This window comes from Odontomachus brunneus, unplaced genomic scaffold, assembly GCF_010583005.1.
Source record: "Odontomachus brunneus isolate Ranch 3 - 2012 unplaced genomic scaffold, Obru_v1 Obru_scaffold_017, whole genome shotgun sequence".
In the NCBI taxonomy this organism is placed as follows: domain Eukaryota; kingdom Metazoa; phylum Arthropoda; class Insecta; order Hymenoptera; family Formicidae; genus Odontomachus; species Odontomachus brunneus.
Window position 1 is genome coordinate 2,942,208 of NW_022639467.1, and position 13,406 is coordinate 2,955,613.

At 37.3% G+C, this 13,406-nt stretch overlaps 4 protein-coding genes across 12 annotated transcripts in view; 1 reads left to right on the plus strand and 3 right to left on the minus strand.

Annotated features, from left to right (window-relative positions):
* LOC116841637 (glutamine--fructose-6-phosphate aminotransferase [isomerizing] 2-like) overlaps positions 1-4,858 on the minus strand; it is a 16,594-nt gene extending 11,736 nt beyond the window's left edge. For 4 of the 5 annotated variants that reach the window (XM_032809810.1, XM_032809814.1, XM_032809813.1 and 1 more), the window contains exon 1: positions 4,520-4,858. In XM_032809810.1, the coding sequence (XP_032665701.1) occupies positions 4,520-4,526 (7 nt within the window). In that variant the 5' untranslated portion in view covers positions 4,527-4,858. Of the gene's footprint in view, positions 1-488; positions 638-4,519 lie in introns of those variants that run through there. The other variant, XM_032809809.1, reaches the window with a different exon arrangement.
* Positions 4,859-5,245: 387 nt separating this feature from the next.
* LOC116841639 (glyoxylate reductase/hydroxypyruvate reductase) lies at positions 5,246-7,792 on the plus strand. 3 transcript variants are annotated; one of them, XM_032809836.1, is made up of 5 exons: positions 5,250-5,666; positions 5,738-5,892; positions 6,025-6,345; positions 6,685-7,142; positions 7,464-7,792. In XM_032809836.1, the coding sequence occupies exons 2-5, from the start codon at positions 5,804-5,806 to the stop codon at positions 7,589-7,591; spliced, it is 996 nt and encodes a 331-aa protein (XP_032665727.1). In that variant the 5' UTR covers positions 5,250-5,666; positions 5,738-5,803; the 3' UTR covers positions 7,592-7,792. The 3 variants fall into 3 exon arrangements, with proteins under 3 accessions (XP_032665726.1, XP_032665727.1, XP_032665728.1); XM_032809837.1 differs by having other exon boundaries at positions 5,796-5,892; XM_032809835.1 differs by having other exon boundaries at positions 5,246-5,892.
* On the minus strand, positions 7,763-9,536 carry LOC116841640 (mitochondrial thiamine pyrophosphate carrier-like). 2 transcript variants are annotated; one of them, XM_032809839.1, is made up of 5 exons: positions 9,522-9,536; positions 9,233-9,432; positions 8,971-9,123; positions 8,653-8,852; positions 7,763-8,448 (listed from the first exon to the last, which is right to left on the minus strand). In XM_032809839.1, the coding sequence occupies exons 2-5, from the start codon at positions 9,347-9,349 to the stop codon at positions 8,004-8,006; spliced, it is 915 nt and encodes a 304-aa protein (XP_032665730.1). In that variant the 5' UTR covers positions 9,350-9,432; positions 9,522-9,536; the 3' UTR covers positions 7,763-8,003. The 2 variants fall into 2 exon arrangements, with proteins under 2 accessions (XP_032665730.1, XP_032665729.1); XM_032809838.1 differs by lacking the exon at positions 9,522-9,536 and having other exon boundaries at positions 9,233-9,507.
* Positions 9,537-10,480: 944 nt separating this feature from the next.
* The window catches only part of LOC116841658 (ATP-dependent RNA helicase p62-like), an 8,492-nt gene continuing 5,566 nt past the window's right edge, over positions 10,481-13,406 (minus strand). For both annotated transcript variants that reach the window (XM_032809882.1, XM_032809881.1), the window contains 2 exons: positions 12,482-12,730; positions 10,481-12,059 (listed from right to left, as the gene is read on the minus strand). In XM_032809882.1, coding sequence (XP_032665773.1) covers positions 11,965-12,059; positions 12,482-12,730 — 344 coding nt within the window. In that variant the 3' untranslated portion in view covers positions 10,481-11,964. The remainder of the gene's footprint in view (positions 12,060-12,481; positions 12,731-13,406) is intronic.

Genomic DNA, 13,406 nt, shown 5'->3' on the forward strand with positions numbered 1-13,406 from the left:
CTCTCTCTCTCTCTCTCTCTCTCTCTCTCTCTCTCTCTCTCTCTCTCTCTCTCTCTCTCTCTCTCTCGTGTTCGTTCTTCGACAAAATTCCATTTCAACGATTAAACAATTAGAGAAAAACAAAAGCTTACAAAAGTGAGCACAAAATCATTGAATGTTATTGCAACGATATTCTATAACATTTTCTGACATATAGTTCTCATGTAATTCTTGAATATTTCAAAAACATTTTTGCAATATTCAAAGAGATCGTATTAATCCATAAAATTGTTTAAGTATTTTTTGAATATGAAGGAAGAACGTGTTCGAAAGATACACATAAAATCATCGTTCCTTATGGTAAATTATACGATACACCAAATTGTTTCGTTCCTGCTAGTTACGTCTCTCACGACGAATCTAATCGACACAGCGGCAAGTGTATTTCCCGGGGATAAATGATTTGCTAAAGATTCGAAAAGATCAGACGCGTTGAGAGAGAGACCTACCGCTCATGATTAGCTGCGGCACTCGAACTGCGTCGTTGGAAATAAAACGAAGAGCTGCGCTCGTCTGTCTATCGATTTCGATCAGTAAGGACAACTAGACAATCGGTTAATCGAGCCAGTAATCGGATTATACTTGATGATAAGAGGATCTTCCTACTGATTTGTTGATACGAGCATCCGGTCAGTGTGTACAAAAAAACTATTATCGAAGAGAATTTCCTTCGCAAGTTCATGAGAAATGAGAATCGGGAAGGTGCTCTCTCTCTCTCTCTCTCTCTCTCTCTCTCTCTCTCTCTCTCTCTCTCTTACGGCGCACAAACTGATACACAAACGATAAAGGCAGCTTTATCTAGTAAACAACGGTACAAACGAGTGCCAGATGTTTATTGTTCTGTAAGATATAAAATACGATATCCGAATAATTATTATTTCATAAAAAGTATATATCGTACCAGATGTTATCGGTGTGCACCGGAAATTAATCACGTCAATTTTTCAATTCGCCTTGAAGTAGAAAAGCACGCGTTCAAAGTCTCGAGTGTCAAACTGACTGTCTGGATATCCGATTTTGATCTGAAAACTCAAATCGCGTTATTCGAATAATCCGAGTTGTCCAAAACTTGAGACAAGACTCGATATCCGAATACTATTAAGGAGACTTGTTCGGAATGGATTCCAAACCGTACCAGCATCCTACAGATCCGAGATTGTTCGCACCGCGAAGACGGTTGACACGTGGTTGACGAGGAACATGCGGTCAGTCGATGGACGAACTTGGCCTTTCGTCCTACCGACACGGTATACTACTACTCTTCACATAGAACTCGCCTGAAATGCATGAATATACGAGAGAGCACGGCGATGAACGAGAAAGTGGCATACGCGACACGCCGTGTTGAAATTATTCGCGCGATCGAGTTCGAGTTAATATTCGGAGAAACGATCGGGGTAGGTCGAGATGAGGAAGGGCGGCGAGAGAGGCGATGCCGCGGATATCTCTGCCGCTTCTAAATGTCATATGTAACTGTCCTATGCCCGTTGCTGCACCCTCTCACCTCGGGTTCGCGATCGCCACGAACGAGAGAGACTTTCACTCGAAGCGGTGCGCCGTTGAGAGATCGGTCGTGTTAAACCAGAAACTACTTCTCGCCGACGAGAGCCATTATACGCTGTGCTAAAATAATAGCCGCCTGTAGAGTTACTCGAGTAAAGAGTTAGGACACTGCGTGATGATTTCTGATTAGAGACCGGACTCTATCCGTCATTAGAAGGAAGAAAATGACAAAACACTGCAGCTCCTTTCTCATTCACTACTCCCCTATAAATAGCGGATAGAACTTTAGCCACAGGACAAATTTCATTCAATGAAAATTTGCCAAGATAGCACAAGATTACTTTTCCCGCGTAACAAGACGCTCTTCTTTCAACATCTCCACTTTGTAATACACATAATAAGATAAATGTTCAAATAATTGAACAATGCCTCATTGTTGAAATATTAATAATATATTTGTATTTAATATTTCTAAGAGAAGAAGAAAGAAAATATTTGAAATTTTGTTAAAAAATATTTCTTTACACACGCCAATATATATATTTGTGTAATATTATTTAACAAACATTCAATCATTGAATCTGTATTATTCGGCAGTTAGAGCTATAACTCATTTTTTCAATTCAATTAGCTGGTATAAAACCGGCATTATATCTAATATATCATTAGAAGTGTAATTCATATTTATCGATTATTTAATTTTCTATTATTTTTTCATCGCACTAACAAAACAAGGTTTTATACTTATAACGTTATTTTTGTTAGTAATTCCATGAATTATTTATCAATAGAAATGTAAAACTAATCGTGCTTTCTTATTAATTTAGTCATTTTACTTTAACAATGAAATAATTGAATTACGACGCGCACACCTTTGATCGACGGCCTTAGGCGACGGACGTAACCAAGCGCGGTTGTTGCATGTATTACGCAAGTAAAAGGGAGATTTAGCTGCTTGGCAAATATCGAATACGCGAATACTGTGTGAATACGCGATCTGTGTGCGGGTCGATGCCCGAGGAAGTCGTGTCTCGCACGTATCTGCGGTGCGCGCGCGAATCGCAGTATCGCAAGCCGGCCGAGTGAAATATCTCAATGGGATACTCGACGAGCCTTCAATTAAGCGTAATTCTCATCGTAGTTGTTATAAAAACGCGCTAACAAAAACGTCTATAACTACGTATTGTCACTTGCTAAACGCGCCAATTTGCCATTTCAAAACAAACGCGAGAATCATTTAGCGAAACAAGAAGAAAAACTATACATTCAAGATTATAAACACAGCCAAGTATTAATATCGTCTTCACTGGATATCTTGCGGTCAATTTCAAATGCAATTCCATGTATCTCAGCTGCGTATAATGTTATCGAAGAAACCCAACAAGTATATTTGGCTTTGCGTAAGATATGTCTCAAAAATAAATCCTTATTCGACCGATTTCATCTTCGGGTATTGGTGAACGAATTTCAATATTTATTACAGATTATTATCGATAGAAATGATGAGTGACACGCTCGTTATACCGTGTTACTAAGTTTTAAGAGAAGCCCAGTGAGCGAGATTTCTCGCAGTTTATTCCAGAATTTAACTCACATATGTGGAATTTAAGAAAAAGTTACGAAGAGACGCGATTGAAAATGTGCTTGGTATGACTTGCGCAACCTTTCCCGTAATTTCGCAATGACCTTTCGCCGCGGCACCTTCCAAAGATGTTGCATCATCTAAACGATTGCTTTGAAATATTGAAAGTATCTCTCTCTCTCTCTCTCTGTAGAAGAATCGCGCGTAATGATATAAAAGGTTGTCCGGAATTAGTCTTATTAACTGCAAACTTTAATTCATTTTCTAAAAGAAGAAAACAAGAGAAAAAGGGAAAATATCGGCCAAAGACACAACCGTCTTAATTAAACTGAACAATGTACAAAACTAACACATAAGCATTTATATTAATTAAATAATTTTTTTTAATTAATTTTTTGAACAATTAACTTATTAATCTTGCTTCTTTTTAATAATACATGACGAAACGTTTATATATTGGAAATCACGACGCAATATCATTCTGTGAGCGACTAGTGGATGAAAGAAGATTCTATAGCGGAGTGACGTGGTTTGACGTTAAAAATACAAAACACATTCTTTCCTTCCTATTGATATTTATGATTGAAAAATATTTCTCAGTGTTTCGTTAGGGTTTATGACGGACGACAATATATGCGGAATTGTATAGTTGGTTTATACCAAGGTACATAACAATTTGGCAAATAGTTGCCTGTCTAAAATTAGAACACATCTCCTGACGTTTATCAGTCCGTAAGCGAATTATCACTCACGTCAATGTGACAATGTTCGATTTGTCATCTGGTGTCAAATTACGTCATTGTTCTCTTTTATCGCATGTATTATGATTTCATTTTGTCATCAATTTGACTGACACTAGCAAACTACACTAAATGGATAAATGAAAAGAAATTGAAAATTGGCTTGATATCAATTGACTTGTGTTGTCACGTGTACAATTGATACATCATTACGGAAAATTCACAGCGCATATTCAATTGGTACAATATATCTTGATGAATATTATACCAGCTTAGTACACTGTTGTTTATATGCATCGTCGATATTAAAATTATTCAATAGAAAATTACTATTTAATACGCGTATGAAACGTTCGATGTGAACAAGGCTAGAAAGAAAAAAGCCTTGATTTACTTTTGCTCATTAATCGTACCAAATTGACAATTGAGCGATTGCGTACAGCATTGCGACCTAAACTGACAATACGTTCCCGATTCAACAATCGAATCGGGCGCGATAACGACACTTCCGCGCGATCTGACAGAATTCACGAGTGCGCAACATCATACGTATGTATAGCGAATTGAACTCGCCATTCATCGACCGCGCTGTCAAGCCGGCGGAGAGAAAGCGGCTTATGACGCTTACACATGGAGAGCAAAACTCGCTACTTACCGCACATGTTATCGACGTGTTGCCCGCCACGTATGTAGAGACACAGAGGGGGAGTGTGAAAGAAAGAGAGACAGACAGTAATCGAAGACGGATATTACCGATAGGCGACGAACGCGATAGCCGACAGCTGACGATGAAATAAAAATGGAAGCGAAATGTCACTCGCTCAAATATACGCGATACGTGCCGATCCACGCTGCTCCGAGACACAGTCTGACTGTTGCAGCGGCGTTTCACCGTACTTATGACGCGTAGCTACCGCGCGTATGTGTGCGTGTGAACGTAGCAATGAGCAGCCGCCGTCAACGGGAGGTGGGTATCACGGGCGCGTAACACGTGAACGTAGCTGCGAGACTGTCAGCGATCGCGCGAGTATTACAGCCGCGAACATAGCTGCGAGACGTTGGCAACTGCGCGCGCCCTATCAACCGATTAGTCGTTCGTCGTAGGGACGATGCTGAGAGAAGGATTCATTACAAAACGATATTTATCGTCGCTTATATTCCATCGACTATAATCAATTAATCTTAAGTTTTTCGCAACTATTTAACATGCAATAAATTGATAGAAATAATATGCAATGGCTGCAGCCATATTCAACGGTTTCATCACAGACGAAGCAAGAAGATCGATCTGTCGTCGGCAACATATGTCGTAGCATTCTTGAAAAGAAAAACTCCTTTAACTCCATTAAAGAGTAAAAGACCGTTGAGTTGCCGTTGAGTGTACTATTTGGCAAGTACATGCCCGTCTGATCAGCCGTTGACTCAGACTACGAGTCGCCGATGAGAATGGTGGCGACTCATAGCGAAGACTTTATAATTAATCAAAGTAACTTGAACCATTGACAAAAGTTTGTCAATAGATTGCCTGGCACTATCCAACAGTGCTGTTGGAAGACAAGAAGAGAGAAACTTTGCGGTAATGCAGATAGGTTAAGAGAGACCGTTATCACCAACTTACCAAAGGTTTGAGTCTTGACTGACTCGTTACCTCAAAGAGACGGTCTTTACGGAATCTCGCCCAACTCGAATATAACACAGCAACAACAACAGATGACATATATCAAGGACACATTGATTTTTTAATTTAGCACTTGATAAAGTGCATTTTGCTTAAAAAGAAGCATCAAACAGATTATAGTGAGGTTAGTTTGCTTATTTCGTTAATTACGTTCGCGAAATTATGATAGTCACGAATCTCTCACGCTTTTTTAAGCAAAGCAAAATACTTACTCTGACAAGTAAAATCACCTCGACGATTTATGATTGTCCAGTAGTCCAAATGTCGAATTCAGGCAAAATGAGCAAGCCTAAAGTTTTGATCACAAGGCCGGACATACCAGCAACCGGCTTAAATATGCTACGTGAACGGTAAATTTAATTTCGACAATTCTCTTTGCAATCTCTCTCATATCGTAAATATACTTTATATTTAATTTGTTTAAATGTCACAAATTTGATAAAAGCGAGTAGATTTTCTTCATTGATTATTGATGTCTGCAGGTGTCAAATTGTACTATGGGAGAAAGCCGAGCCAATACCGCGGTCGGAATTATTATCTAGGATACGTGGGGTAGATGCCATATACTGTGTTCTAACAGATAAAATAGATGATGAGGTTCTTGAGGCTGCAGGTCCTCAATTGCAAGTTGTAGCATCTATGTCAGTAGGTATCGATCACCTGGATCTGAAAGCGTTGAAGAGAAAGGGAATTAGAGTTGGTTACACCCCAGGTGTCCTGACAGATGCTACAGCAGAGCTGATTGTAGCTCTCTTATTAGCGACTTCGAGGAGACTACTGGAAGCAAATAGGGCAATTTACAAGTATTATCTCTCACCAATTTTGAATCGATTCTCTCCATAACTTTTGACAACATTAACTTTTGTTAACTTTTAAATAAATTTTTTATAAGCAATTAACAAATACCAAAATTCTTTTCAGAAACTGCATCTTAGATCTATTAACGAGTAATACACGTTTATCCTTTGTACAATTTTAAGTGGATTTTATTCGAACAGAAGTTTTATTTTCTCGCGAAAAATCCACTCGAAATTGGCCGAAGAATCCGAGAAAAAAAAAGCACAATTCTCAAATCAAGTATATATTACTTCAGTATTGTGTACTTGGGACACAAATTAAATACGTCCTTTTATTTACTGCAGAGGCGAATGGAAAGCCTGGTCGCCGACATGGATGTGCGGTCCAGGACTGTCAGGCTCAACTGTGGGTATTGTCGGTCTGGGTAGGATTGGTCTGCGAGTCGGCGAGTTCCTCAAAAGTTTCAACGTCGCTAGATTATTGTACACGAGCAGAACAGCCAAGCCGGAAGCGTCGAAATTTTGCGGCGAAAGAGTAGAGTTGAACGATTTACTCCGTGACAGTGATTTTGTCGTTGTGACGACAGCGCTGACACCTGAAACGAGACACATATTCAACGCCGAGGCCTTTGAGCGAATGAAGAGTACAGCCGTATTCGTGAACGGAAGTCGCGGAGAGGTAGTGGATCAAGCAGCATTGATAGACGCCTTAAAAAATAGAACAATTGCGGCCGCTGGTTTAGATGTCACGACACCTGAGCCGATACCTCTAGATAGCGAACTCCTGCAACTGGATAACTGTGGTTAGTATCTATTGATAGAGGGTTGTACCATAAATTGGGTAAGGTCTATCTCGTTAGAATCTCTGTGAATATTATCAAATTAGTAACCGTGTTCGTTCGCGTTTCAGCGTGATGCGATGGTTACTCAAGGTCACGCCTTTTCTCATGATTATACGAGTAAATTGCACTCTATCCAGAAATTAAAGACAGAAAGCTCGCAAATAATTCCTAAATCTTTGTGGATATTGTCTGATAAATCCTAGGTTAAAAAAAAAAAAAAAAAAAAAAAAATATATATATATATATATATAAATAATACAGTATATTTATTTGTGTTTTCAGTGGTTTTGCCTCATATAGGAAGCGCCACCATGGAAAGTAGAGAAGAAATGTCTAGAATTACAGCAAACAATATTTTGGCTGTCCTAAGTGGAACACCCGAAGCTATGCCTGCACAATTTAAACTATAAATAGACTAAGCTTTTGACACAATGGTGAATGCACTGGATGAGTCATTCATCAGTAATACTTGAATGTTTTTCCTGGACTTAAAAATATTTGTGTATACATAGCATATAGTCTGTATGGTAAACTAAAAGTGACAAATCATGATTTATTTTTTTTTAATAGTGTAGACGATATATTCATATATAAATATATTTGTTACTATATTTACATGTAACTTTACTAAAAATCAGTCTTTCGCTTTACAATGTGTAGAAAAGAATAATGTCCTCTGGTAAAAACATCAATGGTCGTTTATTAACGACTGCGACATAGCAAAAGTATATTACGTGTATATTTCGTGTATATACGTAAATACTGGTACGAATCAATTTCATCGAAAAGCCGCACTATTATCATTTCGTTATTATCGTTAAATTATCGCTCCAACAAAGATAGAACTTGTTCATACGCCGTAAAATGCAACGCCGTAACTATGACAGCTTTCACTTGACTTGGTACTAGTCCTTTGAATAATCCTGGTACTCCCTCTCTTCTCACAGTCACTATCAAGCAATCTAGCAATCCTTTGCACTGGAAAAATTGACCGAATCCTTCACGACCGCGTTGGAAACCTTGTATCTGTAATCTTTTCTTAGCAAGATCAAATGGATATATTATTGTTTTTGCTATTAATCCAGAAGTGCCACCAGACACCATGGAATTGTAGAAGTTTGTTTTACTATTAGTAAAATATTTTCCATATAGATCTGTGAAAATATTGTAGAACATAAATTGCAGACCAGTATATGGAGCAATTTGTAACAAGGTTGGTGATAAACCCGAAAAAAAAACCCTTAGTGATTCTTGTCGTAGAATTGAACTGAAAGAAGATATAAAATACTACAGGTATACGAATGTCCAAATATTTTAAAACAATGAAAATGCATATAAAATACACATGTGTTATTATTATGGAAGAAATAGTGATATACTAAGAGAAAAAAAGAAAAAAACAAGGATATCTTGACTTCCAATTTTGATAACTGATAATGGGACAATTAACTAAGAGTTCTCTGTTACTTACCTACAGGAATGCAATACTCCATGATACACTTGATGGTTACTCGATTGGGCCACTAATCTAGTTCTTATAGTGTCGAAAGGAAACGAAACCACTGTTGCCATACTTCCTGCTCCAATACCAGCAATAAAATTCATCAAATAATTCCATTCCTTAATTTCCGACACTCGCAGCATTTTCATCAACATATCATATGAAAAAAACTGCAAATTTAAGTAACACGACTAAAATGTAATACAAACGAAGAGAAAAAGAGACATGTAAAATTGTATCATTGTGTTAGTAAAAGATTCAGCAAGTTTTATTTGAATTATTGAGCACCTGAGTCATTCCATAGGAAATCGAAAGTAATTGTGCAGGTATGTGTCCTTTCCATAGAGCAGGTACTCTCTCTTCTCTCAATATTAACCAAAAAGCTTGCGACACAGATTTATACTTGCTATTGTAATGTGTTGAAATTGGTTCAACTTGCAACTATAATAAGAAAAATAATTACAAAGAAATATAACAAGGACAATTATACACAGTTATAATAAAATAGTTATGATCAAATATAACAAGTGATTTTATAGTAATAACTTGCCTGAAATCTGATTTTTATGACGTCAAGAGGTTGACAAATAAATCTTGTTAAAAATCCACTGATAGCTCCAGCGATCGCGCAATTCGTGGACATCTCGGTTTTAAATAGAGATCCCATAATAATTACTTTTAAAGCTCTTGATCAGTCAGCCGAGAATTTCACGTTGACGATGGCGACATTGTAAACGGCAAAATGATGAACTATCAGGCGAAAAAATAGAAATCTGTTTTTTGTAGCACTGCTGAACTGGTGCAATATATTGAAGTGAGACAAATATATGTTTTCTTACTCTAACTTATTCAGCACTAGTTCAGCAGTCAGCTACAAAGAACAGACCTTAAAGGCCAAATCACACTAACGATTGGCGATAGATGATTGAAGATTGGAACTTGACCAATTGGAACAAAGCAAGCCAAGGTTAAAGCTCGTTGATTCGTCAAAATCTAATCTTCAATCGTCAATCATCAATTGCTAGTGTGATTTGGCCTTAAATCCATATCAGACTATAGATTAGGATTGAGATTGAATTGAAATTTAGCCAATCAGAGCAAAATTCACTAAGCTCAAGTTTGGTGAACTTTGCTCTGATTGGCCAATTTTCAATTCAATCTCAATCTTAATCCATAGTCTGATATGGGCTTAAAAGAGTTCCATCATAAAATAAAAAAAACTCTCTAATCAAAACCTATAATACTTCTTCCTATTAATTTCCATATCATGTTGTGGTGAAAGGACCACATTGCACTAGTTCAGCAATGCAGCTACAAAGAACAGGCCTAATGAAAAAGAGAGAGAAAGAGAGAGAGAGAGAGAGAGAGAGGGAGAGAGAGAGAGAGAGAACTGAATACCTTGAATAGGCAATAGAAATAAAAAAAGTGAGTCCAAGTAAAATAATCAGAAGAAGTAAGAAATACAAACTTCTAATGATGTAAACATAAGACTAATTTTTTTCTGTAAACCACAGTGTACTGATTACTGAATGTAGTGCGTGCATATCACATGTGATAGTTGTAATGCTCCGGATACTGAGCTTATTGCTTATTGTGACATTTAATACGCATAAGTTGTTATTCGGTCATATTAAACACCGAGTCACAGAACTGATTTTCTGTCAAAACGAGACGACATGCGTCGTACACGGTCATGCACGATGTAATAACTGATACTGATGGATATTGTCCCGAATAACTTGCAATCAAAGTACGCCGCAATGAAAAGGATTCAAGTTGAAAGTACTTTAGTTACAAATTTTTTTTCACGAGATGTTTATTTGTTCCAAATCTTTGCCTGCACAACATCAGAGACTCAAAAGCAGGTGAAAATACTTCAAATCAACAAAAATTTGCATTCGACATTTGTAGTGGATATTTGCGCACAAAAACCTGCTATTCAGACTCTCACACGCCTGCTTAATCTGATCTACAGACTGTGATTGATCAGGAAAGAAAAATCGGTCCTGCTGCAAACAATTGATCAATCAACTCTTTATCGTTCTCCCGTGTTTCGTTCTATCGCATTCACCTCCAATAAATAAACTTACTGACAAATAGCTTTTTGCAAACTCAGATAAATTACCATACATGCTACAAAAATTCACTCACTCTGGCCTCGATACCCGCATTGCTGTATATAAGTATCAAGATTCAACCAAAGGGATGTGTAATTCAGTCAATAAGACAACGTAACCAAGTGGTTGCGTTCAGCAAAGATCGGTTTTGCAAGAAAGTTGGGGTTTTGTGTCGCTCTACCAATGGATCGAAAGCTTGGCTGAACGCTCTTTTCTCGCGCCAAGTTACGTTTACTTATATTACAGCGCTTTTGGTATAGTATGGAGAGAGTGATGACCGTTTAGAGTAAACGTACATCTGTATTCGAGATACTATTCGCTTACTATTCGAGATAAATCTAGCCGATCTAGACGATAGAAAGTGATAAAAAAGAATGTTTCAAAAATTGCCTAGGAATGGTAATAAAAACTAAAACGCGGTTAATACAGTAAAATGTAATGCCTAACCCAGGATTATTGTACGAGAATGCAGAATTTCTCGAAATGGTTCTGCGTCGCATGTTTTCTTCATAACGTCGAGACTGTTATGACAGCCGCCTACTACCCGCCATACGGGATCGTCCTCAAATTATGCACTCGCGCAATTATCTGACACTCGCAAATTGTATTGCACCATCCTTTCTTTTCTTCTCCTCTCCTTTTCCTTTTCTTTACTTCGTTTACATAGCTCAGTTCATGTATCACGAGCTCTTTCATCTTACAGTTGTGTCAATACGCAATGCTCGCACTTGTTCCACCACGAGCCAACAAAACTGCGACAGTTTTTACTCCAAGCAGCATGTATATGCCTTAACATTGTAACTGGGTCACCTCTATGTACACATTAACACACACGTAAAGTTAAAAAAGAAACCCTAGTAAATAGTTGATGCGCGTTAAGGCATCCACACAGCTTAGTACATGCTGGCAATTCAATGTAACATCTACATCATGAAAAACACGTAGCGATATGTTGGTCGCATAGCAAGTGCGCGAGTAACTTCGCGCGTCTGCGCACGCTGTCATTCGGTAAACTTTGTTATGACTGTTACGACAGTGGGTTAACCAGTTGTAACGTGCAAAAGATCCAAACTATGGCTCGTGAAGAATATACCGAGTGGCATTACATCGAATTTCTACTGTAAAGGCTTTATCCACCTTAGAATTGATTCGTTTGATAATAGGATCATCTATTGTAATTGGGTACTCTGTTAGTATCGAATCGTTTGCGCGTACCACGGAAAACATTGTCCCTCCCACGGTTGCCGTATCCCCAACGATCTGAGAACAAAAAAGAAAAAACAGTGATGATATATTACCATGTCACTCTGAATAATATATTTTTCACGCACATTACGGTAATTTTAAGCTTTCCACAAAGCGTTTTTACAGTAAAATGGTAAAAGTTAATCGAGCTTTTTAATTACTTTCTCTCAATTTTGTTTCTTTTCCTTTTCTTAAAATGAGAACGCAATATCGATTGAACCACATAATAAGTTTAACTAATTAATTATTAAATTAATACGTGGCTAAGTTAAAGCTAACTGTCATAGCGAATCAACACTTATTTATTACAAGCTTTAGCAGAATGCGATGAATCGTTCTAAATAGAAATAATAGCTGTTATAGATTGTTCCAATAAAATGAATTTACGATATAGGTGCACTGTACTTGTGCAATAATTGATTTAGCGAGACACTCACTTCTGTTGGCATATCCGCCGCCGCCGCCACCACTGCTCATCGCGAATTTAATCAGCTGCGGATTGACCTCTTGTTTAGCTTCTTCAAGCACGTTTATCAAGTCCCTCGCTTGACGGGCGTTTTGCGGCGTGAAGAAGGCGTAACTTGTTCCCATGTTTCCTGAGCGTCCAGTTCTGCCGATTCTATGGATATAGTCTTCAGATGAGGACGGATAATCGAAGTTGACCACGTATTTCACATCGTCGACATCTAAATAAATCGATCGATTATAATTCGGCTACTGCTCCTTCATGCTTATATATATTGTACAGAGTTATTTGAAAGATCTACATGTGCAAAAAAATAACATCTTCCAAACCATAATTTTCCAACATTGTAAGAGTGAAACAGCATTCACTAACGTTCACAAAATTTCGCGAAAAGAGAGTACTGTACAACTATACAGGGTATCCCAGACTCTTCTTCGCAATTTTTCTGGGAATGTACAATGAATTGAAGTGAACATACAAGTAGTTTTGCGATATTCCCAATAAATCTTGAAATATTAATTAAAGAAGAGTTTTAGATATTTATTAAAAATTTGTGCATTATCGTACAACTATCGTACAACTATCTAACAATTTTCTTTTATTAATAATTAAAAACCTACGTGGTTATTTACAAAATGATTAAGAGCTTTTTACTTATGTTTACCTCAATCCATTCTATGTTCTCACAAAAATTGCGGAAGAGAGTCTGAGATACCCTATATATTATACATGATCATTATTATATATAAACTCGGACTAATTAGTTGTACAAGTAGTATTTTTTATTGTAACGCATTCTGAAATTTTTTGGACAAGTCAATGTATATACATACATATACATACATACATACATATATATATATATATATATATATATATATATATATATATATATA

Bases quoted from the DNA above. Each gene is read 5' to 3' on its own strand.
- LOC116841639 (XM_032809835.1), top strand. From the start codon at position 5,705: ATGATAGTCACGAATCTCTCACGCTTTTTTAAGCAAAGCAAAATACTT. The intron at 5,893-6,024 runs GTAAATTTAATT...TGATGTCTGCAG, and splicing joins TTAAATATGCTACGTGAACG to GTGTCAAATTGTACTATGGG. The intron at 7,143-7,463 runs GTTAGTATCTAT...TTGTGTTTTCAG, and splicing joins CCTGCAACTGGATAACTGTG to TGGTTTTGCCTCATATAGGA.
- LOC116841640 (XM_032809839.1), bottom strand. From the start codon at position 9,349: ATGGGATCTCTATTTAAAACCGAGATGTCCACGAATTGCGCGATCGCT. The intron at 9,124-9,232 runs GCAAGTTATTAC...TTCTTATTATAG, and splicing joins TCATAAAAATCAGATTTCAG to TTGCAAGTTGAACCAATTTC. The intron at 8,449-8,652 runs GTAAGTAACAGA...ATCTTCTTTCAG, and splicing joins GGAGTATTGCATTCCTGTAG to TTCAATTCTACGACAAGAAT.